Here is a 23,580-nt window from a genome sequence, read left to right as displayed (position 1 = left end):
TTAACAATCTGTGCATCTGTTTCTTTTCTTGTTCTCTGTGAGCTGCACATAATAGTGTAGTTTTTTAAAAGGGAGTTAATTTGATTCCCCCCCTCCCCCCAGAATCCTGGTCTGTTTGTTATCAAAAAAATATTGAGGGTGAGAAAAATATTCACTGGTGAACTTTGCTGAGGACAAAAGAGCTTTCAGAGCATTTTGTCCTCCTTTGAGCTCACCTGCTCTTGAATCCTGTTCTCTGAATATGAGCTTGCTAAACTTTGGAGGCATGTCTGATGACCTACGAGGTCTAACAGTTTTAAATGAACCACCCAGTATCTATCTGCACATCCATTTACAGGTGCATAGTTGGTGATCAATTTTAACAAACACAAATTCTCCATCATAAATTGTGTGTTTGCTTGATTGGCTTACAAAAGCATGTTACTTGCTCGTTTTGACCTATACGGTCCTAAATAGCTTGAGCACAATGTACCTAGGTAGCCATTTTGCCTCTTGTTGTAAGATCAAGGATTGACCAAGTACATTATCTTGCAAAACCAGGTTAGGAGGACTGTGAGGAGACATGCAGAGGCATTCTTGATGTTTTTCTGTTGGAATCTCCCCAGAGCCTATCCCAGAACTTGAGCTTGAAATCATATCCCATAGGGATGTACTGCATGCATCTTAATTCATTTGCATGCTTACAAGAACTGGAGATGATCCCCTCTGCTCACACAGTGAAAGTTTTAGAACTATGGTAACTGTATTTTAATGTGTCTGTTCTGTCTTTTCCTCCCTCAGCCTGAAAGAATCAACCCAGAACTAAACCAAAAGGGATATAGTGTCAAATCTGACATCTGGAGTCTGGGAATCACAATGGTAAGGCAGTGCTATTAACCAGGGCCCATTCTGCTCTGTTCTCTTCCTTCAGCTGAAAATTTTGCACTCTGGAGCTAGCTTTCTACAAACCTCTTGAGCCAATTAGATCTATAGACTTCAATATAAGAAGACTACCTTAACTTCAGAATGTATATATTTTTTAAATGCCGTGTGTTCTGAAGAGGGAAAGAGAGCAATTTCACTGTTATGTCAGTGAGTTCATAGCCCAGTTGATGAATGCCTGGGTTATACAGATGACAGAGTAGGTTAAAGGGGGGTTGTTGTAGAAGGCCTGGTAGAGATTATCAATGCATCTCTGAGGGAAGGTAGGATGCCTCCTTGTCTTAAGGAGGCAATTATTAGACCGCTTCTGAAGAAGCCTAACCTGGATCCCTCGGACTTGAACAACTACAGGCCCGTCTCCAACCTTCCATGGCTGGGCAAGGTAATTGAGAGGGTGGTGGCCTCCCAGCTCCAGATAGTCTTGGATGAAAATGATTATCTTGACCCATTTCAAACTGGCTTTTGGGCTGGCTGTGGGGTGGAGACTGCCTTGGTCGGCTTGATGCATGATCTTCAATTGGCAATTGACAGAAAAAGTGTGACTCTGTTGGTCCTTCTGGACCTCTCGGCGGCTTTCGATACTATCGACCATAGTATCCTTCTGGAGCGTCTGAGGGGGTTGGGAGTTGGAGGCACTGCTTTGCAGTGGTTCTGCTCCTACCTCTCGGGCAGGTTCCAGATGGACACCCCTTGGAGACTGCTGTTCTTCAAAATCTGGATGTTTGTATGGTGTTCCCCAGGGCTCCATATTGTCTCCAATGTTGTTTAGTATCTACATGAAACCGCTGGGAGAGATCATCAGGAGATTTGGTGCAGGGTGCTATCGGTATGCTGATGACACCCAAATCTATTTCTCCATGTCAGCATCATCGGGAGAGGGCATGACCTCCCTGAATGCCTGCCTGGAGTCAGTGATAGGCTGGATGAGGGATAGCAATCTGAGACTGAATCCGGCTAAGACGGAGGTACTCATTGTGCGGGGTCAGAACTCAAGAGATGATTTTGATCTGCCTCTGGATGGGGTCACACTTCCCCAGAAGGAACAGGTACGCAGTCTGGGGGTGCTTCTGGATCCGAGCCTCTCCCTGGTGTCCCAGGTTGAGGCGGCGGCCAGAAGTGCCTTCTGTCAACTTTGGCTGATACGCCAGCTGCGTTCATTTCTTGAGGTGAATGACCTCAAAACAGTGGTACATCTGCTGGTAAACCTCCAGACTGGATTACTGTAATGCTCTCTATGTGGGACTGCCCTTGTACGTAGTCCGGAAGCTACAGCTGGTCCAGAATGCGGCAGCCAGGCTGGTCTCTGGGTCATCTCGGAGAGATCATATAACTCCTGTATTGAAGGACCTACATTGGCTGCCGATATGTTTCCGGGCAAAATACAAGGTGCTGGTTATAACCTATAAAGCCCTAAACAGTTTGGGCCCTGGGTATTTAAGGGAATGCCTTCGTCATGAACCCCACCGCCAACTGAGATCTGCTAAAGAGGTCCGTCTGCAGCTGCCACCGGCTCGTCCGGTGGCCACTCAGGGACGGGCCTTCTCCACTGCTGCCATGAGGCTCTGGAATGCACTCCCTAGTGAAATAAGAGCCGCCCCATCTCTGACAGCTTTTAAAAAGTCTTTAAAAACACATCTCTTCACCCAGGCTTTTAATTAATGTTGTATTAATGGTTTTAATGCTGTTTTAAAATATTATTTTAAAAAAATTAAATTGTTGTGATGTGTGTGTCCGTCCCCCCACCCCCCATTTTTGTCTTAATGAATGTTTTACTTTGTTTTTATTCTGTTGTAAACCACCCAGAGACGTATATTTTGGGCGGTATAAAAATGTTTTAAGAAATAAATAATAATAATAAAATGTCTTGTGTTCTTGTTTTGTCCCTTAATGTGCTGTCTGCACATGTGAGATGGTTACCACTTTTCTTACATCTCATTTAGATCCAAAGGTGCCACAAGTAGCACTGTGAGATGAAGATGCTCAGGGAGGGAGGGGTGTGGCTGTGTGGTGGGGTGGGGGGAGGCAGAGAGAAAGGAACTGATCACTTAAGAGTTGCCTTTATTGCATCACAAAACATTTTCTATATCAGCTGCCTGCCAAGGAGCCACTGTGTGTTCCAGAGAATTTTGGGAATAGCGGGAATGGTCTAGGGCAGAGATTCTCAACGCTGGGTCCCCAGATGTTATTGGACTTTAATTCCCATAATTAAAGGGACAATTACATAATCTTATGTTTCTTTTTAGATTGTGAGCCCTTTGGGGATAGGGATCCATCTTATTTATTTGTTGTTTTTCTGTGTAAACTGCCCTGAGCCATTTTTTGAAGGGCGTTATAGAAATCAAATAATTAAATAAATAAATAATCCTCAACCAAAGGCCACTGGGACTGGAGATTATGGGAGTTGAAGTCCAAAAACATATGGGGACCCAATGTTGAGAACCCCTGGTCTAGGGTATGCACTCAGATTGTGTGGGAAGCTGTCCCAGCCTGTTGAACATTGTCATTGCCTTATGTGAACTGAGAGTTTGTCCTCCTGTGGCTGTGTGTGACAAAGAGAGGTTACTAATGTAATGGTGAGCATATGGTCTTTCAGGGAAGTTTGCTACCATTATTGAACCTCACTGAGGACTGCCTGATAAGCTTCCAAGGAACCCCGGGACAGTGCAGTTCGAAAGCCACTGGCATATAGGATACAATGAGAAGAGCAGTATGTTGTCATCCTTTCCCAGTGTATGGGAAAGTGCAGCCAAAAATACGGCGGTGCTTTCTGCTACCCTGTGCTAAGGTTGAACAGTCGATTTAATTTTCTTGTTGTATTTTGCTCCCACTCCTTAATTTTTATTTCGCAGTTGCCCTCTTACAGGGCTGAAGTCGCATCTTCTACTGTATTTGTAGAGATCCTTTTTTCTCTTTTTCTTTGCAAGGAGCTTAAATTTTTTGTTGCAGCCCCAGTTTATTTTGTTTCTCTTAACAATGTTCTAGGGACCATTATCCAGCGACAGGATAAACGGTGTTAGGGCGAGTTATCAACTGATCCAAGGGAAAAGGTGCAGAATGGGTAGAGAAGTTTTATTGGCTGTAACAGTGGTAGCCTGTTTCCGAAAGTGGTAGAGCTGCTGGGTTGGGCTGTGCTAGGGCTGATCAGTTAAATTGGGGATAGGATTCCTCTACCCCATAAATAGGAGAATTTCAGGGGGTGCAGCTCTCTTCCGCCACCACTGTCCTGCAGAAATCTTGAAGGTCCCTATCTTATAATACTCCTGATAGGTGTTTAGGAAATAGGTAGCAATGCACGTGCGTGTGTTTTGTCTGAGAACTGGAAGAAACCCAGTGCCCTTCAGCAATCATTTATCTCAGCACTTTGCTCGACTGGCGCCATGCCTGCGGGAGGGAATCTGCAGTCAGAACAACCCTAAGTTTTCTGTTGGCACTGGCAGGACAAAATAATTCTCTGGAGAACTATTAGTCCCTCTTGTTGCAACAGCCCTCGTGGGTGGAGTGGGGAGAGAACATTGTTTAGTCCCTCCCCTGCCATTCTGGATTCCCCAGGGAGGCAGTGGGTACGTGGCACAAACCAGCAGAACTGGCCTCACATGCGGATGCTTTTAAATATTCCCAGAGACATGCTGTCTCCAGGGACTTGCACAGGCTGTGCCTCAGAGGCACCAAATGAGCCCAGTGTTTCCAAGGAAGAATGGAAAGGGGGTGGGGAACAGAGGGAAGGGAACGCTGCTCGGCTTGAAAATTATAAACGGAAATCCTTGTGTCATTTTGGAGACTTCCCTGCAGGTGGCAGCATACGCTTAAACTAAGAAGAACCTGCTGCAAGCCTGCGGGGTGTGTGTGTGTGTGGTTTTTCTTCTAAAGTTCTTGAGGCACCTTTTAAAAAATAAAATCGCCAAAGTTTTGACGTCCATTGTCTTCTCTCCCTACTCAGATTGAGCTGGCAATCTTGAGGTTTCCATATGATTCTTGGGGGACGCCATTCCAGCAGCTCAAACAGGTGGTGGAAGAGCCGTCGCCACAACTCCCAGCGGACAAGTTCTCAGCAGAGTTTGTTGATTTTACCTCACAGTGGTAAGCACCTCCTCCTTCAGTCCATGAGGACCCAGCAGTTCCCACCATCGCTTCTGAGCCGGTTCCCATCTTCATATAGTACGTTGTTGCTTCTCTAACGTACCGACAGAGACCAGAGAGCAGTGTGTGCAGTCTAGGAGAAGGTTTCCTTTCCCAACGTGCACTGGGCCTGGAGTGGGGTCTGCATCAATAGGGTTGCTAGATTGACATCCTAAGTGGATTACTTCTAAGTAATAATAATTGCCACTTTGACAAGGAAAAACTGGTTCCTGTGAGTGACTGCTTTCCACTTCCCCACACGCATACAGGAACAGGGCAACTGCAACTCCGTAGTAGGCTAGGAGCATAAGGCATGGCGCCTAGGGCTTAATTTAAGCTGGTCAATTGTTTTACCAGAACTCTGTGCCTTAGAAGTGATAGGGCTTGTTCTTGGAACCTGTGAAAAATCAAGAGGAATGCCTTGGGGCACAAACCGAGTCTGTGACTAAACTGAATGCATATTCTTTCCATGTTCACCCTCTCCTCTCCTCTATCTCTGTCTCCACTCTCTCTTGCCTTCTCTGTGTCAGATTTAGATTGCAAGCTCCTCAGGTCAGGGACCTGTTGCCTTGTACTTTGTAAAGCAACTTGCACATTGGTCACATTTCCATGAATGAATGAATTAAAAAACCTCAGGAGTAACCATGACCAGGCATCTACAAATCTATCTTGAGCCCTAGGCAACTCACACTTTAGAATCTTAAGCACTCCTGGGAGACACCTTCCTTTCTCTGCTGTGCTTAGCTCAGCATTTCCGGGTACAACTTTTCTTGTTTACTGGAACAGGCATGTACTGATCACCCACTTGGCTGAAACCTTTACTCATGTACGTGCGTTCTTGTTGGTATTTCTCAGACTGAGGCTTGCTTTCTCAAGAAAGATGTCAACAGTTGCCAGTGTCTCTCCATTCTCTTCTGGCAACATGCTGCTCTTTAGCATTGTGCTAGTCTTTGTGTTAAGTGTATCTGTGTTTTTGCGGGGCTGTTTGATTTTAATATAGTCCGTCCCTGCAGAGAGCTGCAAATAAGTTGTGCTCTCATAAAACTCAGTTGTACCTGAATGGCTTGTCTCCTGGGCTGTTATTAAAAGTGTCCAGTGCCTGATGAACCATCTGGTCTTTTCCTTTGGCTTAACTGCAAGTGGAGAAGAGTGGTTGTCCTGCCCTGGAGAGGCTCTCTCTGGCCTAGAGTAAAGGCAGGTGCAACTTCAATTTTATGAGAGAATGCTAAGAGTAATAGCAGAGGTGTGTTTGAAGCATCTCCAAATGTCCAGAGGACAAAAATAAAAGTAGCCTTGTGCATTTGGAGTGGTGGCATCCCCTAGTGGTGACTTCCTGACAATACAGTGGGAATTTTACAGTGCAAATAAATAAATTAAATAAATAAATAATATATTAACAGGATATTTAGGGTTAGGAGGGAAGTGGCTAGCAAAATCTCCTGCTTGGTCTTCAGAGACCAGAATTTGTGGTTGGCTTGATTACAGGATTGGAATCATGGACACTCTGCTGCATGATGGACGTCCCCCCTCCCCCATGTGATCTTGAGTTGTTTAATTGCAGGTCAGCAAAACGTGTCAAGAAACCAGGTTGAGTAAAAGAATTGTTACAATCTATTAATTACTTATCCAGAGAATTTAGTTATACATCACACAGTCACCAGTGGCTACTGAAGTAAGGCCACAAGTCTTGTTGTGGAAGTATTTTCATTATTTTGAAAGCTGGCAGAAGCCCTCGAGGGACTTGGATAAGGCACGTATGTAAAGCTGGCCTTTACGTCAGCCACCTCTGCTTCCACTGCTTTTTTCCTGTGCTACGACACGTGTGTCTGAGTGAACGTTCTTCGAGGACTGTTTCCTGTGGCTTTCAGGAAATGATGTGCTTACCTTCAGGCAGACTGTGTGGGAAGTAATGCAGCGTGTCGGAATTCTAGACCTTATTTTTATGATTTTAGAGGGTATAGAGGGTTTCCCCTCCCATTATTCTTTCTTTTTTTTAAAGTACACTTTTCAGTAAGAATCTTTCCTTGTTAAAGAGATACACTCAAGACATGTTTGGAGCTTATCAGCTCTTAACAGCTGTCTTTCCTTGTGGTGAATTTGCACCTGTGTTTGATTCCTTTTCTGTATGTGTATGCTTTAATCTGTCTGTCTTACTGGCTCTATGCTTTTCATGTTTGTTTGGCTTTTATTAATTTTTTTTATGCCTGGCTTTTATTAAGTTCCCCTGAGAGGTTTGCCTGAAGAGTGGGATCCAAATATTAATAATTAATAACTTTATCTTGGGTAAAATGCCCTGTTAACTGTCAGAGGAGTGGAGTATAAGGGGTGAGGTGGAAGAAAGGAGTCAGATTTGGCATGGCGTTGTCTTACAAAATGTGTGGTGCGAGGAAAACCAGTAGTTTCCTGGAACGTAGTGATGTGGCTCTTTTGGATCCTGAAGGATTGGACCTCCTTCTGAAATATTAAAATAGTCTGTTTCTGCTTTTGTTCCTTTTTTCAGCAGTATCTGGTGGCAATCCCTCTGAATTCCACTTAGAATCATTTGTGAGCCTTCTGGTGTGAGGCATTGCTGCCCTCTGCTTGTTGAACAGGTTGAATAAGATGATGTTTTGTGCAATGGTCGAAGTCCTGGGGTTGGGCCGGGGGGCGCTAATTTAATATAAAAGAGAGAATGAGCATTTGGGTTTGCTGGCCAGCCCAATGCAATTGTCACATGGAAGGTAGTTGCACAAGTTCCCGTGTTGTCAGTGATGAGAAGCGACACCTTGACCTTTCTTCCTGCTTGTAGTCTCTCTGCACCTCATTCTCTTGTCTGAAGTGGGCCTGAGCTTTCTGGACCAGCTTCAGCTGCCAGAACTGCCTCTTCAGATGCAGTTCTGCGTAGAGGGCATTGCAGTATCCTAAATGGGATGCTACCATAGGATGGATGCTGGAGGTTAAATCCTGGTCAAAGAGGAAAAGTTGTAGCCAACTCACCAACCCTAAGGCCCTCCTAACAATGCTGCCACCTGAGAATCAAGTGGCAGTTTTGGACCACTTCTTAAGAGATTAGAGCACTCATATAGGCCCACACTATCTGGTTGTGTTTTTTTGGTTTTTTTTAGTAAGCAACAGAGACACTTTAAAAGATTCTATTAACCACTGATTAAGCATTGTGTTCGGCTTATGATGGCAGGATCCTAGCTACTGATCCTGCCATCATTCAGCCATGTTTCCCTCATACACATATAACTGCCCAGCCTTCAATTTTGCCCCAACTGTTCTGCTTCTCTATTGCTGTTTTTCCGCCCAAATCCTTACAGGTAGGGGTGTGTGTGCACATTCACATGTGTATCTCTCCCCCTCCCTTAAGAAAAACATAACATGGATTCAGAATATATTATTATTAATAATGATTAATTAATTAATTAATTAGATTTCTATACTGCCCTTCCAAAAATAGCTCGGGGCGGTATACACTTAACGGGATTATGGAAACCTAATAAATGTGCATTCATAGAATTTGGGATTTCTTCATAGTGAACTTGAGTTGACTTTAATGCAGATTAAAAGATCAATTTTGGACACTCACTCTCTTCTCATCTCTTCTCCTCCCCCCCCCTCAATTTTGGTAAGCAAAGACGACGTGTGAGTGAATCATTGGTCTTTGTTATTACACAGCATCAGAGTTTCCGTAAACCTGAACTCGGAGATGATGAAGCAAGAGATAGGCAGGAAATATGCCTTTAGTAAGCATCCTTCACTTCCCACCGGTTTGGCAAATCCCAGAAGAGGGTGTGTTGACTATAGCTGATGATCACGCTTTTGTTTCTCTCAGTGCGACACTTCACACCTCCTTCCCTTCTCTGCTGAAACGTGTATGTGTCAGGATCTGTTTCAAGTCACTCCAAGCATCTTCCTCATAAATACTCTTCCAGGAAGCAAGTTGCTATTACATCCTGTCTTCAAAGCTATTTTTTGCTGGAGGGAGACCGAAATAAATACTCTTTTACCCATTCACCATCCCAGACAAACTTTCCCAGCCACCCATTGTAGTAAAGCTATTTATGGAAAGGACAATGATCCTTAAAAGTATTAATAATGCCAAGTTCTATGTGTTGGCGAGGAGTTAAGCAGATCAAGAGGTGAAGGGAAGGTAATATAATGTACAACGTTGTTTAAAGCCAGCAAAGAAATGTTGGATACATCTGCTTGTCTCGTGGAAAATGTAATAGGGTATATCTACATTACAAAAGTTTATAATATTTATACCAGTTTAATTATTTTGTCCTCCAAGAAATGCTGGGAATTTTTGTTTGAGGGTGCTGAAAAATATCCCTCTTCAAACTAAAGTTTCATAGTTTGCCAGCCGTGATACAAAGATTGTAGGATATTTTTCTTTATAGGTTTTCAGATAAAAGTTGAGACAGGAATTTGTCAGGATCAGGAATAACTTTAGACATTTCTGCCTTAATAGAGAGGGTTAAACTCCATGTACTGGATCCCTTCCAACTCTGATTTTATGAAGGAAAGCATCACTAAATAATTGTATCCTGTCCCATCAGCTGTGTGTAGCCTAATATGTGCCCTATTTACCAACACTGATATGCAGAAGTTGTTAATTACATACAGCTAAAATTCATTCATTGCATTTATACCCCACTATTATTATTATTATTATTAATAATAATTTGATTTCTAGACCGCCTTTCCAAAAATGGCTCAGGGCGGTTTACACAGAGAAATAACAAATAAATAAGATGGATCCCTGTCCCCAAAGGGCTCACATTCTAAAAAGAAACGTAAGACAGACATCAGCAACAGTCACTGGAAGTACTGTGCTGGGGGTGGATAGGGCCAGTTACTCTCCCCCTGCTAAATAAAGAGAATCACCATGGTAAAAGGTGCCTCTTTACCCAGTTAGATCTCCAAAGTGGCTAACACACACACACATTAGAGAAAAATTCACTGCAAAATTAAACCACAAAAACCCCATCAAACTCAAGACACCTTAAAAGTAGGAGATGACATTAACTCTTATATCAACAGCTTGCACTATTTCATCAAGGTCATGAAATCTTGCTTCTTATCAATCAAAGCCTGGAAATTATCCCTAAGGTGCCATGACAAGGAAACCCCAAAGTGTCAAGGAGAAATGACCTTGATCCCACTGCTGATGCCTGTCCTTCATGTTGCTCAGTTAACCCTGCTAACTAAGCAAAGAAACACCTTTTCAAGTGGTGATTCTCTTGAATTTAGCAGGGGAAGAGCAATTGGCCCTCTCCAACCCCAGCACAGCAACCCTCTAGTGGCTGTTGTTGGTATCTACCTTTATGTTTCTTTTTAGATTGTGAGCCCTTTGAGGATGGGGGGTGGATCTTATTTATGTATTTATTTTTCTGCGTAAACCACTTTGTGAAATTTGATTGAAGAGCAGTATATAAATGTCCGTAGTAGTAGGTTTCCGCTGGCATAGGTGGTTTGTTTTTTAATTCTCTGCCTTCGCAGCAATTTTATTCTATTTTAATATTGCCTTTCATCAAATGGACCCCCAGGCAGCTTCGAGCAACTAGAACATGCAAGTTAGTAACAGCTAAAAATGGTATGAACAGCAATAATTCTGGTTCCATAATCTGTTTTTTGATGAGATCTTTGGAGATGAGGAAGTTATCCACCCTGCTGTATAGGGATGTAGATGTTTTGCTTTTTAAATGCCTTGGTTGGGTTATTTGGCTAACTCACCTACTGAATAACACACACAATTTTCCTTTCTCTTTGAAGCTTGAAGAAGAATTCCAAAGAAAGGCCAACGTACCCTGAGCTAATGGTGAGTTTGTCTCATGGATACAGGTGCAGCACAGGGAGAACACTTGAGATCACACTTGTAAAAACTTTGCATTGTGGGTGCTCAGACTGAGACATGCTTTGTGTCTAGAAGGGCTGAAAACCTCAGGGGTACTCTGACGTTTTGTGAGTTGATTCCAGGGTCAGCTCTTTCATGAGGCAAGGTGAAGTGACTGCCTCAGGCCACACCTGCACCCTGGGGTGATGAGCATGGGCATCCTGCTCCACCACCTCCTGCAGGTGTTACCTCACCTACCTGCTGCTCCTGGCCTAGCCCCCTGACTGCAGTATTGACATTAGGGGCGGAGCTAGCATGCCTCCATTACATGCTGGCTTGCCACTGCTTTGCTAGCGGCCTGGATAGCCTCCTTTCCCACTCACTCTCTGTGTCTTCCTTGCAGAGGAGGCATGTGAGTGAGAGAGAAAACCATCTAGCCAGCTAGTGAAGCAGTTGCAAGCCTGCAGATGAGGAAGATGGGTGATGAGGGAGGTGGGAGGGCTCTCCTCTGATGCCTGTACATCCATCGTATGCACCACTCTTCCCTATCCCTAAAATAAATAAATAACCCATTCCTTATTACCCACGCCTTAGTCACGTCACAGCTGGATTACTGTAACGCACTCTTAGTGGGGCTGCCCTTGAAGAATATTCGGAAACTGCAGCTAGTGTGACCACTAGGATTTTATCTAGAGCTGCCTGCTGGGATCACATTATACCCCTTTTAAAAGAGTTGCACTGGCTGCCAATTTGTTTCCAGGTCCAATTCAAGGTGCTGCTGCTACTCTGTATCTTTTATGGTTATATTGTGCTGCTTGTTTAATCTTTTAATAAGATTTGTATTTTTACATTCTAGTGGATGTTTTAATTCTGTAATTTTTGTAGTCTTGTTTTAACCTTTGTGTGAACCGCCTTGAGATTGTTTTAATGAAAGGAGGTATAGAAATTTAACAGTAAATAAATATAAACCGACACGTGCTTTGCTAGCTGCCTGGATGGCTTCCTTTCTTGCTCTTCCCTCCGCAAGGGAAGTCAGCAAGAGGCAACTAACAAAGTGCCCGCAAGCCAGCAGATGGGGAAGGGAGGCCGTTAAGGGAGATGGGATGGCCCTGTTCCCTAACGTCCTTGTGTAGACATGAGGAGGTGTGGCCTGTGTGTCTTGGTGTCACCTCAAGAGGCGCCAGTACTCAAGCCTGCACGTTGGACTCCATCTACGTTTTCCAGATAGATGTTCAAAGAACAACACAGCCTGGTTAGTTGATCACTTGCAGTGAATAATCAAAGCAATCATACTCTTATTAATAGCGTTTTGTGCTAATGGGGAAACTGAAATTCTCCTCCTCCCTCTTCTTCCTCTCCTCTCCTCACCATGCTCCCTGCATGTCTGAATGACCATACTGAGTGTAGTCTGGAATGTAACTGCATTTCACTCTCTAGGCACACTTTATAAATGTCTCAGACACCTATTTATTCCATGAGATCATTTGTGCCTCCATCACCCCATATACTTTGTGAAACTTTTGCCATTTTAATTTACTTAAAATAAAAAAAGAGGCAAAATAAACCTCTGGTAATCAAACAATTGCTTTGTCTTTCTAAACCAAGGAAGATTTTGCCCAACAGACATGATGAACATGCCACGTCATCTGCTCCCAGTATCTTTTTAGGGTACATACTCCATTTCACTTAATCACCTCAATAGATGACTTCAGCATTTATTTCCTCAAGGAAACCTTCCCTTTTACCTATTAAAGAACTCCTGGACACAAATGTGACACCATAGATATTACAAAGGATTCTGGGGCATATTCTAGGTGTCCCATTCAGTTTGTGTGGGGTGCTGATTGCTGGTGTAGCGTTGTGGCTGAGAGACAAAGTAAGAATTCTCTGGTTCATATCTTACCTCTGCCATGAACTCTCTAGATGGATGGTCTTGGGGAAGACCAAGACCTGTTTCAGCCTTAGCACCCCCTCTGCAATATGGGAATATTAACAGTCCTGTGAGAACTGTTGGGGCAGCTTTTCCCCGCATTCCCAGGAGTACTGAAAGAGCTGTGTGTGCTGAGAGGAAGGCAAGAAAGGATGCACCCAGGCCAGGGAGCTCTTGTCCTCTGCTCCCAAAAAGACCATCAGTGGCCTGAGACCACACTGCTTTGTTGTTCTTGTGTGTGTATATAGCTAACCTGCTTTTACATGGCTGTTGTGAGCATTACAAGATAACATATGTGAAGTAGGTTAAATACAGGGAATTCCCTAAGTTAGAAGCATCTGAATTACAAATCTCTGTATGTACAAACAAAGCTCCATAGCATAGTACGTGAAGGAAGTGCCAAGCTTACAAATGGCAACCACACATACAAACAAGTCACCACTCTTGGTAACTATATAGGTTTCATGTTATGACAGTCCAGCCTACATACCAACATTTGGAACACAACCCATTTGTAAGTTGTGGACTTATTGTATATAAATGCTGAGCTGCTGTGCTGTTCTTACTGGCCCTAGCCATCAACTCATATACCCAGTCATTGCTGCGAGGTTGAACACTGGATGGGGAAGATTAGAAGTAGCATCCAAGCTGGGTTTCAGGGAAATTTCTCTGCCATCTATTATATTAATTCTCCTGGGTGTGCCTTGGAATGTGCGTCCCGGAGCCTGATTGGCTGAGGCGCACCCAGGAGGATTGGTTGCCGCAACAGCGGCCCAGCCGTGGAGGCCAGAGGTGACGGGCCCGGCCGTGGAGGCCCAGGAGTGGAGAAAGAAAGTGGGGGTGGGGGAGGGCAGAAGTGGCAGTGGGGAGGAGAGATGGCTGGGCCTGAAAGCAGAGACTGGGGCAGAGGTAACTGCCGGCCCCAAAGAGTGCATAGATGCTCTGTGTGGGGTTGGCTAGTTATTTATATTTTCCAATGAGAATATTGGGAGTCCCAATAAGCTCCCTTTGCAATACTGTTGAGAGCTATGGCCACTCTATTTTAAAAGCCTCAAATACATATCTCTCTGAGGTGTCGGGACAGCAGATATCCCCAGCAGTGATTATATCTTACTTTTGTCTCCGCTTCATCTGTGATATCTTCTCTTCATATGCCCTGCCCTTGAATGATGGGATTACTCTGGGACAGTTGAAATGATACCAGCAACAGCACATGTCTTTGAACAAGTATTTAATAGCATGTGTTTAGAATCCATTTGGATGAACAGCCTGCTCACGCATTCAAAGGTCATGCTGGGAGTGTGTTGGGACATGAATGGAGGATGTCCCGATGGGCGTGCTTCAGTGTGCCCCGTCATGCTTCACGTGTGCTGCCGCCGGTATTGTTTGAACCGACCCTCTGAGTTGTTCCTCTTACACACTTATAGTTATGAAGCCCCTCTTTAGTAAGTTTCCTAACAATTTATTGGAACTCTCTGCTTATCTTCGCTGCTGTTTTAAAGATTTTGTTGTTGTTGCTGTTTTTAGTTGACTTTATCTTTTTCTGTTTTTAATGTATATTTTTCAAATCTTATATGGTGCTTTTTGAGGCCTTTTGGGCTTTAAGGCAGGTTCTTCGATGTGGTCTCTGTCTTCTACACCAATGGGCTATGCACCTGCGCAGAGACCTCGTCGGAATCTAACAAGCTTAATTCTCCTGCTTTGGGTGGGAACTCCACCACCATCTGCTATATGCAGCTGCGCCACTCCTCATCCCCTCAGTCTTCCTTCGTCTGTGCTTCAGTGGACAATGTGGAGTCTGCAGCTTGGCAACAAGTAGGATTCAGCTATCCCCTTGTTTTTCTCCCTGCTTCTTATTTTCTTTCTTTCTTTCTTTCTTTTTCTTTATTCTCTGTGTAGTAGCGTTTTCTGTTATTTGTGTTTTGTTTTTGCAGGTTTCCCCCTACTTTGGAGCTCCGATCCTGGCCGGGACGGAGTGTGGTGGCCGAACTTTGACGTTTATGCTGGGTACGACAAACTTTTAAAAATGGATCCGTGGCAGATCTAAGATCCCTTCCTCCGATACTCATACAGAGTGTCTCTTGTGCTTGGGGGAATCCCACATTGTCGAGACCTGTCTTTATTGCCAGAAGTTTACGAAGCAGGCTCGCAAAAATAGGGCTTCTCGCCTGGGTGCAGCCCTGTGGGATCTGGCTCTCCATTCTTTGGAAGCCTTGTCGCTGAAGTGGTCAGTGAAGATGGCTTCATCAATGCAGTCGGAGCGTGTGGAGACTGAAAACGCAGCCTCGATTCCAGTTTTGATGTCCTCTGCTGCTCAACCGTCAGCAATTTCCAGTTAGCCTGTGCACTCAGAGGATCTTCCTCAGCGCCAGGCGTCTACAGTACCTAAGTCATCCCCGGATCCCTCGGGATCAGTACTGAAGTTGAAAAAGAAGAAACTGAAATTACATTGAGACTTGCTGGTGGGTCGTCACCTCCCTCCTATACCCAAGAAGAAGAAGGTGGAGGAGGTTCCTGCATCGAGGCCCCTGTGGTCAAGAAGACTTAAGTGGCCTCGGATCGTACCATGCAAAAATTGTGCATGTTGACGCGGCCTAGCTCGCCTGTGGTGATAGAATCATTCGACGTGGCCCATGATAGAACTCGGTCGAGTAGAGAACTTTCGGTGGCAATAGAGGAACCAAGATATGCTTCATCGGAGAAGGCATTTTCGTCAACCAGGCCTGCAGAAGATGCCTCATGGTTACCTAGGAGACGGTCACCCCCTCAAGAGTGCGTTCCCCTTAGGGACTGTGGTACCCGTTGGGAACCGGAAGAACGCTCCTCAACTTACAGACAGGACCGAACTTGGGACCGGTGCGACCAGTCTTATCAGGATCGATACCGGACACTGGAGTATCACTTCCCCTTGAGTGCAGTTGAACCGTTGTACGGTGAATGTCGCCGGGACTCCGAATCATATGATGGATACCAAGTAGACTACTGGTCTGACTATTTCAATTATGCCATCTCCCGCTATGGGTCCCGCTACTCTGAGGATCCTGCATATGGGAAACCTTTGGCCATGAGGGGTTGGCGAGAATCCCCCTCACATTTGGAAGGGAAGTTGCATTCCCCCTCACTGCAACACTCTCTGAGGGACCGTGCAGATCGTCGCGAACCACCCCCTTCAGTTCCGGTGATACCTCAGGCCACCTTGCCTTCCCAGATACCGCCAACAGGACTCTCTGCTTTGGTACTGGACAATCAAGGTAGCAAGCCGGACTCCCCTTTGGGTGCTCCACTGGAACCAGAATATGAGAGCGATGATAGCTCACAGGACTCTGAAGTGCTTTCTCTGGGATTGTCCCCGCTCAACATCCAGTTGGACTCGAAGCCGGTCTTCCCATTGGAGGACCTCCGATGGGACCTCCCAGCCTAACAGGCGTCTTGAAAATTTCTATAGGGTGCAGTTGGACAATGATACATCCTTTCTGAAGAACCACCTCACTCCAAATTCAATTGGCGTGGAGGCATCCCTGCAAAGGACAAGAGGCCACAGCCAGTTGGCACTCAGTGACAAAGAGGGCAGAAAATTTGCGGATGGCCAATTATCAGGCTTATAATGCCTGATATAATCATTTTTTGTGGAAGAAGGTGAGTCCCTTTCTGGATTTCCTCCCACAGGACAAGAGGGATCCAGCCAAATCTTTTGCCTGCGAGGCTATCCAAGTAGCCAAACAAGAACTTTATTCGGCCCGACATTCAGTGGAATGCGCGGCTAAAGTGATGGCAACATCAGCGGCGCTCAGATGACACGCTTGTTTGCGGTCATCGGGGCTGCACTATGAGGCCCAGGCTAGGGTCGAGGACCTGCCCTTCGAAGGCTCTAACCCAGGGATTCTCAACGTGTGGGTCCCCAGATGTAATTGAACTTCAACTCCCATAATTCCCAACCAAAGGCCACTGGGGCTGGGGATTATGGGAGTTGAAGTCCAGTAACATCTGGGGACCCATACGTTGAGAAACCCTAGCCTTTTCTCTGAGCAGAACAATGATACGCTCCGGAAAGTGCGGAAGTTGAGGAGCACAGCGTGCTCCATGTCCTATGCTTCCCTAACTAACAAGACACAGAGGACTGCTAAGTGGTTGCCTTATCAACCGTAGTTGGCCCCGTCCCAGCAACAATCACCTTCACAATGGTCCTTTCATGGCAACAGGTTCCAGCCAATATAAAAGTCGGGTGGCCAGCCCAGTAAGCCAGCCTTTCAAAAACAGCACCCAAATATTCCCCAGAAGAAACAATGACTCAGGGCGCCTCAGGACTCGCCTAACTCCGTTCTCAGTGAGCTGGGGCAAAGTGACTACAGACCAGTGGGTCCTCACGGTTATATGCCTGGGCTATGCCCTGGAGTTTTGCGGACCACGACCCGTGTCCAGGATTGTGGTGACTCGTTGCACCCTTGCTCTCCTGGAAAATGATGCAATTGAGAAAGTAGCCAATTTCGACAGCCCTAGATTCTATTCCTGGTACTTTCTGGTGCCAAAACCAGACGGTGGTCAGCGCCCTATACTAGGCCTCAGGGCTCTAAACAAACATTTGGTCTACAAAAGTTTCCAAATGCTGTCAGTACCGCCCATTATGACCGTTCTGGACAAAAACATGGGGATGGTCTCCCTGGACTTAAAAGATGCGTACTATCATATTTCGATACACCCTCAGCATCGATGCTTCCTGCGGTTTCAGATCGGGGGATCCTCTATCGATTCAAGGCCTTGCTGTTCGGCCTCATGACTGTGCCGAGGGTCTTTACGAAATGTCTGGCCTCGGTGGTGGCGTTCCTGCAGGAGCAGGGCTTGCAGGTCCTGCCGTTTCTCTACGATTGGCTCATCGTGGCAAGCACCAAGTGTGCGGTGCTGGACACTCTCAAGATCGTAGTAGATACTCTGCAGGAGCTGGGTTTCCAGATGAGCTTCAAAAATTCTCAGCTGGAACCCACCTATCGAATTCAGTTCATTGGAAAGTACCTCAAGTGTGTCTTCGGATGTGTGTCATTCAGAGATGGTTTTTGGACAAGTTTGATCCCCTTCGGGATTCAGGCCATCTAGAGTGCACACTTTCTCCTTGGGTATGGGTGGTGGAGTGGCAGATGGAGTTTTGGTACTCCCTTTCAAGCCCCTTGAGCCCGCTGGGTGGACATGGCAGATGCATCGGAGCTTGGTTGGGGAGCACACCTGGATGGGCTTCATCTGAGTGGACACTGGTCCCCCCGAGGAGAGGACGTGACACATCAATTATCTGGAGCTGTTACCCATTTTCAACACTCTCAAAGGTTCCTGCCTCTAATTGGGGGTCATTCAGTGTTAATACAAACAGACAATATGATGGCGAAAGCCTATGTCAATCGGCAGGGCAGCACATCCTCAAGGAGCCTACTGGTGCTGGACCAGTATGGCATTGGTGCGTGGCACATGCAGTGTCACCTCAGGCAGTCCATATTCAAGGTGCACTGAATATCCAGGTGGACACTCTGAGCAGATTGACAGTGGTCTCCCACAAGTGGGCATTGCATCAAGGTGTTCTGAGGGACATGTTTGTAAATTGGGGGGTCCCAACTCTGGACCTATTTGCTTCCCAGGACAACACACAGTGTGCCCTCTACTGCTCCAGGGGAGGGGAGGGTGAGGGTTCTCTGGGCAATGCCTTCGTCCTGACTTGGATGGGCCCTCTTCTCTATGTGTTTCCCCCATTTCCCCTCATTCGGAGGGTCAGGGCAATCCTGATAGCCCCGTGGTGTCCCAGGAGGCCTTGGTTTCCAACCCTGATGCACTTGGAGAGGGACTGTCAACGTCTATTTGTCCAGCTGGACCTGCTTCTCAGGAACAGGGACAGGTACTCCACCCGGAGGTTCGATTTTTCCATCTGACTGCATGGCAGGTGCTGCCGACTTCCCGTTGAGGCTTAAGGAAGTCTTGGTTGCTGCTAGAAAGCAGTCCAAACGGAAGTCGTATGATCACAAGTGGACCCGTTTCACTTCCTTTGCTCCCTTGCATGGGTTTGATGCCCTTAACCCATTGTTCCAGGATATTTGTAAATATCTATTGTCCCTTAAGGAATCTGGTTTTAAAGCTTTCGTCCCTTAAGGTATTTTGGCTGCCATTGTGGCACATTCTCCCTTTGACCAGACTTTACCTGTGTTTTTTCCAAATCCTTCATCGGATGCAGAAAGGCAGTTGCACCATTTAGATGTTTAAAGGGCTTTGTCCTTTTACGTTCTAAGGTCTGCTGAGTGGAGGAAATCTCCTTCCTTATTCGTTTTGTATGACGGGCCCCTTAAAGGTCTCCAAGTCTCAGCCCAATCCATGTCTAGGTGGATTGCTTCCACGATTGAACTTTGTTATTAATTGGCTCATAAGCAGTTGCCTGCAACTATTAAGGCGCACTCTGTTCAGTCAGTGGTGGCCTCTGTGGCCTTTGATCGGGTGGTCTCATTGGACGCTATATGTCAGGCAGCTACTTGGGCTTCGCCTCATTCATTTATCCGTCGTTATGCAGTTGATACCAGGGCATGGAATGATGCTGTGTTTGGCAGGAGTGTCCTGAAATCTATTTTCAATTGGTATGTTTGTTTCTGAAATAAAAAGATTTTCCGGTTGATTATATATTGTCTCTGTTTTCCCCTCCTCCGCTTGTTATGCGCCCATTTGTGTAGAAGACAGAGACCATGTCGAAGAACTACAGGTTACTCACCTGTAAAGTTGGTTCTTCTAGTGGTCACCTGTACTTCTACATGCCCTCCTGTCCTCCCTGCAGGGTTCACTGAAGCTGGACTCTGTATCTGAGGAGATGAGGAGTGGCGCAGCTGCATATAGCGGCTGGGGGCGGGGTTCCCACCCAAAGCAGGAGAATTGAGCTTGTTAGATTCAGACGAGGTCTCTGCGCGGGCGCATAGCCCATTTGTGTAGAAGTACAGATGACCACTAGAAGAACCAATGTTACAGGTGAGTAACCTGTAGATCTAAAAATTTTTAGGAACTAAACAAATGGTAAAATACTAAGTAGTTTGCATGACATTTCTTCAAAGAGGTGCATAATGTAATTATAATTAGGGATGTGCAGAACCGGTCCGCGGTCCAACGGTTCGGTCCGGGGGTTCATGGGTTCCTGATCGAACTGAACCCCTCCCTGCTGGTTCTGTCCAGCCCGGAACCGAACCGCCGGTCCGGTCCGGCAGGTCCGCAAATTTACAAAACTAAAAAAAAATAAAAAAATTAAAGTAACTACCTGTTGCCTCTTCAAAGGGCTTGCTGTAGGGGTGGGGTGGGTCCGTTAGGGTTCCCTCTCCCCCTGCCGGCCTCCCTCATCACTGATGCGGCAGGGTAAACGTAGTCTTTTTGGCCCTTTCAGGCCTCCCTAAAGGTGAGTGGCATTTGCGCATGCGTGGCGGTGGCCAAAATGGCCGCTGCTCGCCTTTATGGAGGCCCAAAAGGGCCAAAAAGACTACGTTTACCCTGCCGCGTCAGTGATGAGGGAGGCCGGTGGGGGGAGAGGGAACCCTCACGGATCCCCCCTCCCCACGGGTACAGCAAGCCCCCCAAAGGGGCTATAGGTAGTTACTTTTAATTTAAATTTAAAAAGAAAAGTTTGCGGACCTGCAGGACCAGACCGACCGGGGGGGGGTTCACTGGGGGTCGGACCGAACTGGCCCAGTTCCGTTTGATGCCAGTGTGGCCTCGAACCGAACTAGGCCAGACGGTTCCATGCACACCCCTAATTATAATGGACTACATATAGTTCTACTTTCATGAGTAGCTGTGCAGGCAGAGCAAGGCCCGGTTTTATTGGCTTTGTGGAAAATATTCTGTCTGTCTGTCTCTCTCTCTCTCTCTCTGTCACACACACACACTCTCTCTCTGTCACTCTCTCTCTCTCTCTCTCTCTCTCTCTCTCTCTGTCACACACACACACACTCTCTCTCTCTCTCTCTCTCTCCCCCGCCCGCATGGTCCTTGCCATCTTCCCCAACCCATCATCATATAGTATTGTTTTACCAGGCAGCCTGTTAGTACATGCAGGGTTCACCTGGATAGATATAAGGAAAGGCATGTGCTCGAGCCAATCTCTGGTTGGCAGCCCTGTGCATTTCTATTGAATTAGGATGTTGGATCATCTTTCAAATGTATCTCAGTGTTGTGGTATTTTATGGCTGACATTAATGTTGTAAGGTCCTGTGGTTTGGATTTCTCTCCTGCCTTCTCCCCCTTTCACTTTCCCATGGCAGTAGACACTGCGGTACTGGAATGGGCTTGCCTTTTAAGGCTGAGACTGCTTCCTTACTTTCCTGTGTAGCTGAGGTTTCAAATGGAAAATGAGAGGATGACTAGGGTAGTGAGAGAGCGAATGCAAAGGGGCTAACTTTCTTATTTAAACTCTGCTTCTACTATTGCCACGGTATTCAGAATGCGTTCTGTGGGAAACCTGGGGTTTCATGGAAGCTTATCAGGGGTTCCCCAATGAGAATATCATTAATGGCAGACACACTTCTCAGAATTGGCCAAAAGGATGCTGGTTGGGTGGAGTGATAGGCCTGAGAGTTTTGCAGAAAGGTCTCCATGCAGTTGGGCAGAAGTTTCTCAGCAGACTAAGTTGATATGGAAGGGTTCCTTGAAGATAGAACATTGGAAAACTGGTTGTTTTGTGGGTGTTTTTCTTCTCCTTCTTTTTTCAATTCCACCCCCACTTCAACCTAGAACTGTAATTACTCTCCTGTTCCATGGGGCACCAAAACTTGCTGCATTCAGGGGTAATATGATGTTGGGACTGGATGATATGGAGATACACTAAATTAAATGTGGTGGGTTTGGTAGATAGATTTTGCTGGTGCAGTTGCCAGTTAGCAAGGCCACAGAGGCCAGGCTGAGGTGCAATAGTGGAGCATTGTGAGTTCAATCAAAGCCACAAGCGGACTCTCCCTTTCAAGCTGGTATTTGGGTGTGTTTGCTGTGGCCTAGAGCAACTAACAGAACATCCACTACATATGTATCTACTAAAGCAATAGTATACCTTTATTTAGTAGGAATAATATCTAATACAGAAGGATTTAGGTATTTGCGGGGGTTCCATTCCCGGCTCGTACTACGGATACCAAAACCACAAATACTGAGTCTGTGGCATTGTGGGGGTTAAGTTTCCGATGCCTGAAAAAAACCACTGAAAATGCCAAAGAAGCCCCCCAAATGGCAAAATAAAGGGAAATGAAGGGCCCTGGCATGCTCTGCAGACCTTCAGCAGTCCAGCGATGCCAAGGCCCAAAGTCTCAATTGTTCTGTGAAAAATAACTGGAAAATGCCATTTTAAAATGAAATTGAGCCATAAAGTGGCTCCTGCACTCAAAATGGTGGCTGGAAATGACCTCAAGGTCAATTCCGACCACCCTTGACCCACGCATATGCGAGGTTAGCCCTTCTCCACCCTGTGTATACCAAGGTCAGGTGCAAATTACCCTGGCCACAGATACGTGAAACCATGGATAATCAATCCACGTTTAACGAGGTCTTCCTCTATACACTGATGCATACAAAATGTTCCATGCAGTATGTGTGTGTCTGTCCAGCCATGCATAGTGCATATATACAAGTTACATGTGAATCCACTCTAAATCACTCTAGATTCAGAGTAATGGGTTCACCTGCCACATACATTCTCCACCATAGAAAACTGCTATGCATGGTCAGAAAGAAAGGTCATCGGCTTTCTCCCAGTCCTCATCTTTGCCTGTGGGAGAGTTTCCCTTCCCCTTCTTTCCCTGCTAACTAGGCAAAGAGGCACCTTTCATATTGGTGATTCTCTTATAGTTAGTAGAGGGAGAGCAACTGGCCCTATTCAACTCAGCACAGTGTTATCCTAGTGGCTGTTTCTGTTTCTGAGCCCTTTGGGGACAGCGAACCATCTTATTATTATTATTTTTCTTTAATCTAGGGATCCTCAACGTTTGGACCCAGATGTTCTTGGACTTCAACTCCCATAATCCCCAGGCCCAGTATGGGCATTGAAGTCCAAGAACATCTGGGGGCCCAACATTGAGGATCCCTAAATCCCACTCCCCTGTCAGTCCTCCTCTCCAAGCTCATAAGAAATCTGATGAATCCTCTGAGTTTTTGTTAAGATTTCTTCACAAAAGAAGACCTTTTGACTTAGGTATAGTATGGTTAAGTGATGAGTGTTGGGCAAGGACAGGGAGAGTTAGCTTGAAGTCCTTCCTGAACCACCATTTAATTTAAAAGTTTTCTAAGCTACTCTTCAGCAGAAACTTCCAGGGCAGCATAAAATCAAATAAATGCAATATGTACAATAAAACAATAATGGAAAACCAACCTGAAATGTAAAAGCTAGTTAGTGGAGATTAAAACCAGACTGTCAGCTGACATGACAGTCTGAGAGCCAGCGTGGTGTAGTGGTTAGCGTGCTGGACTAGGACTGGAGAGACCCGAGTTCAAATCCCCATTCAGTCATGAAACTAGCTGGGTGACTCTGGGCCAGTCACTTCTTTCTCAGCCTAACCTACTTCACAGGGTTGTTGTGAAAGAGACTCAAGTATGTAGTACACCGTTCTGGGCTCCTTGGAGGAAGAGCGGGATATAAATGTAATAATAATAATAATAAATTAATGCGCCCTGGGTGCAGTTCCAAAAGACCTTGAAGAGCACCTCAACAACATAGGGGCCACAGAAATCACCATCAGCCAATTACAAAAAGCAACTTTACTGGGAACAGCCTATATTCTGCGACGATATCTATAACAGCAGCAACAAC

At 45.8% G+C, this 23,580-nt stretch overlaps 1 protein-coding gene across 3 annotated transcripts in view; it reads left to right on the top strand.

Moving 5' to 3' along the window:
• Window positions 1–23,580, top strand: part of MAP2K6 (mitogen-activated protein kinase kinase 6) — a 147,166-nt gene that overhangs the window by 100,574 nt on the left and 23,012 nt on the right. For all 3 annotated transcript variants that reach the window (XM_053297359.1, XM_053297358.1, XM_053297360.1), the window contains exons 9-11: window positions 781–858; window positions 4,859–4,998; window positions 10,798–10,843. In XM_053297359.1, the coding sequence (XP_053153334.1) occupies window positions 781–858; window positions 4,859–4,998; window positions 10,798–10,843 (264 nt within the window). The remainder of the gene's footprint in view (window positions 1–780; window positions 859–4,858; window positions 4,999–10,797; window positions 10,844–23,580) is intronic.

This window comes from Hemicordylus capensis, chromosome 2 (assembly GCF_027244095.1).
Source record: "Hemicordylus capensis ecotype Gifberg chromosome 2, rHemCap1.1.pri, whole genome shotgun sequence".
Lineage (NCBI taxonomy): Eukaryota > Metazoa > Chordata > Lepidosauria > Squamata > Cordylidae > Hemicordylus > Hemicordylus capensis.
Note: the sequence above shows the minus strand (reverse complement) of the source record. Positions and strands in the feature narration are given on the sequence as shown.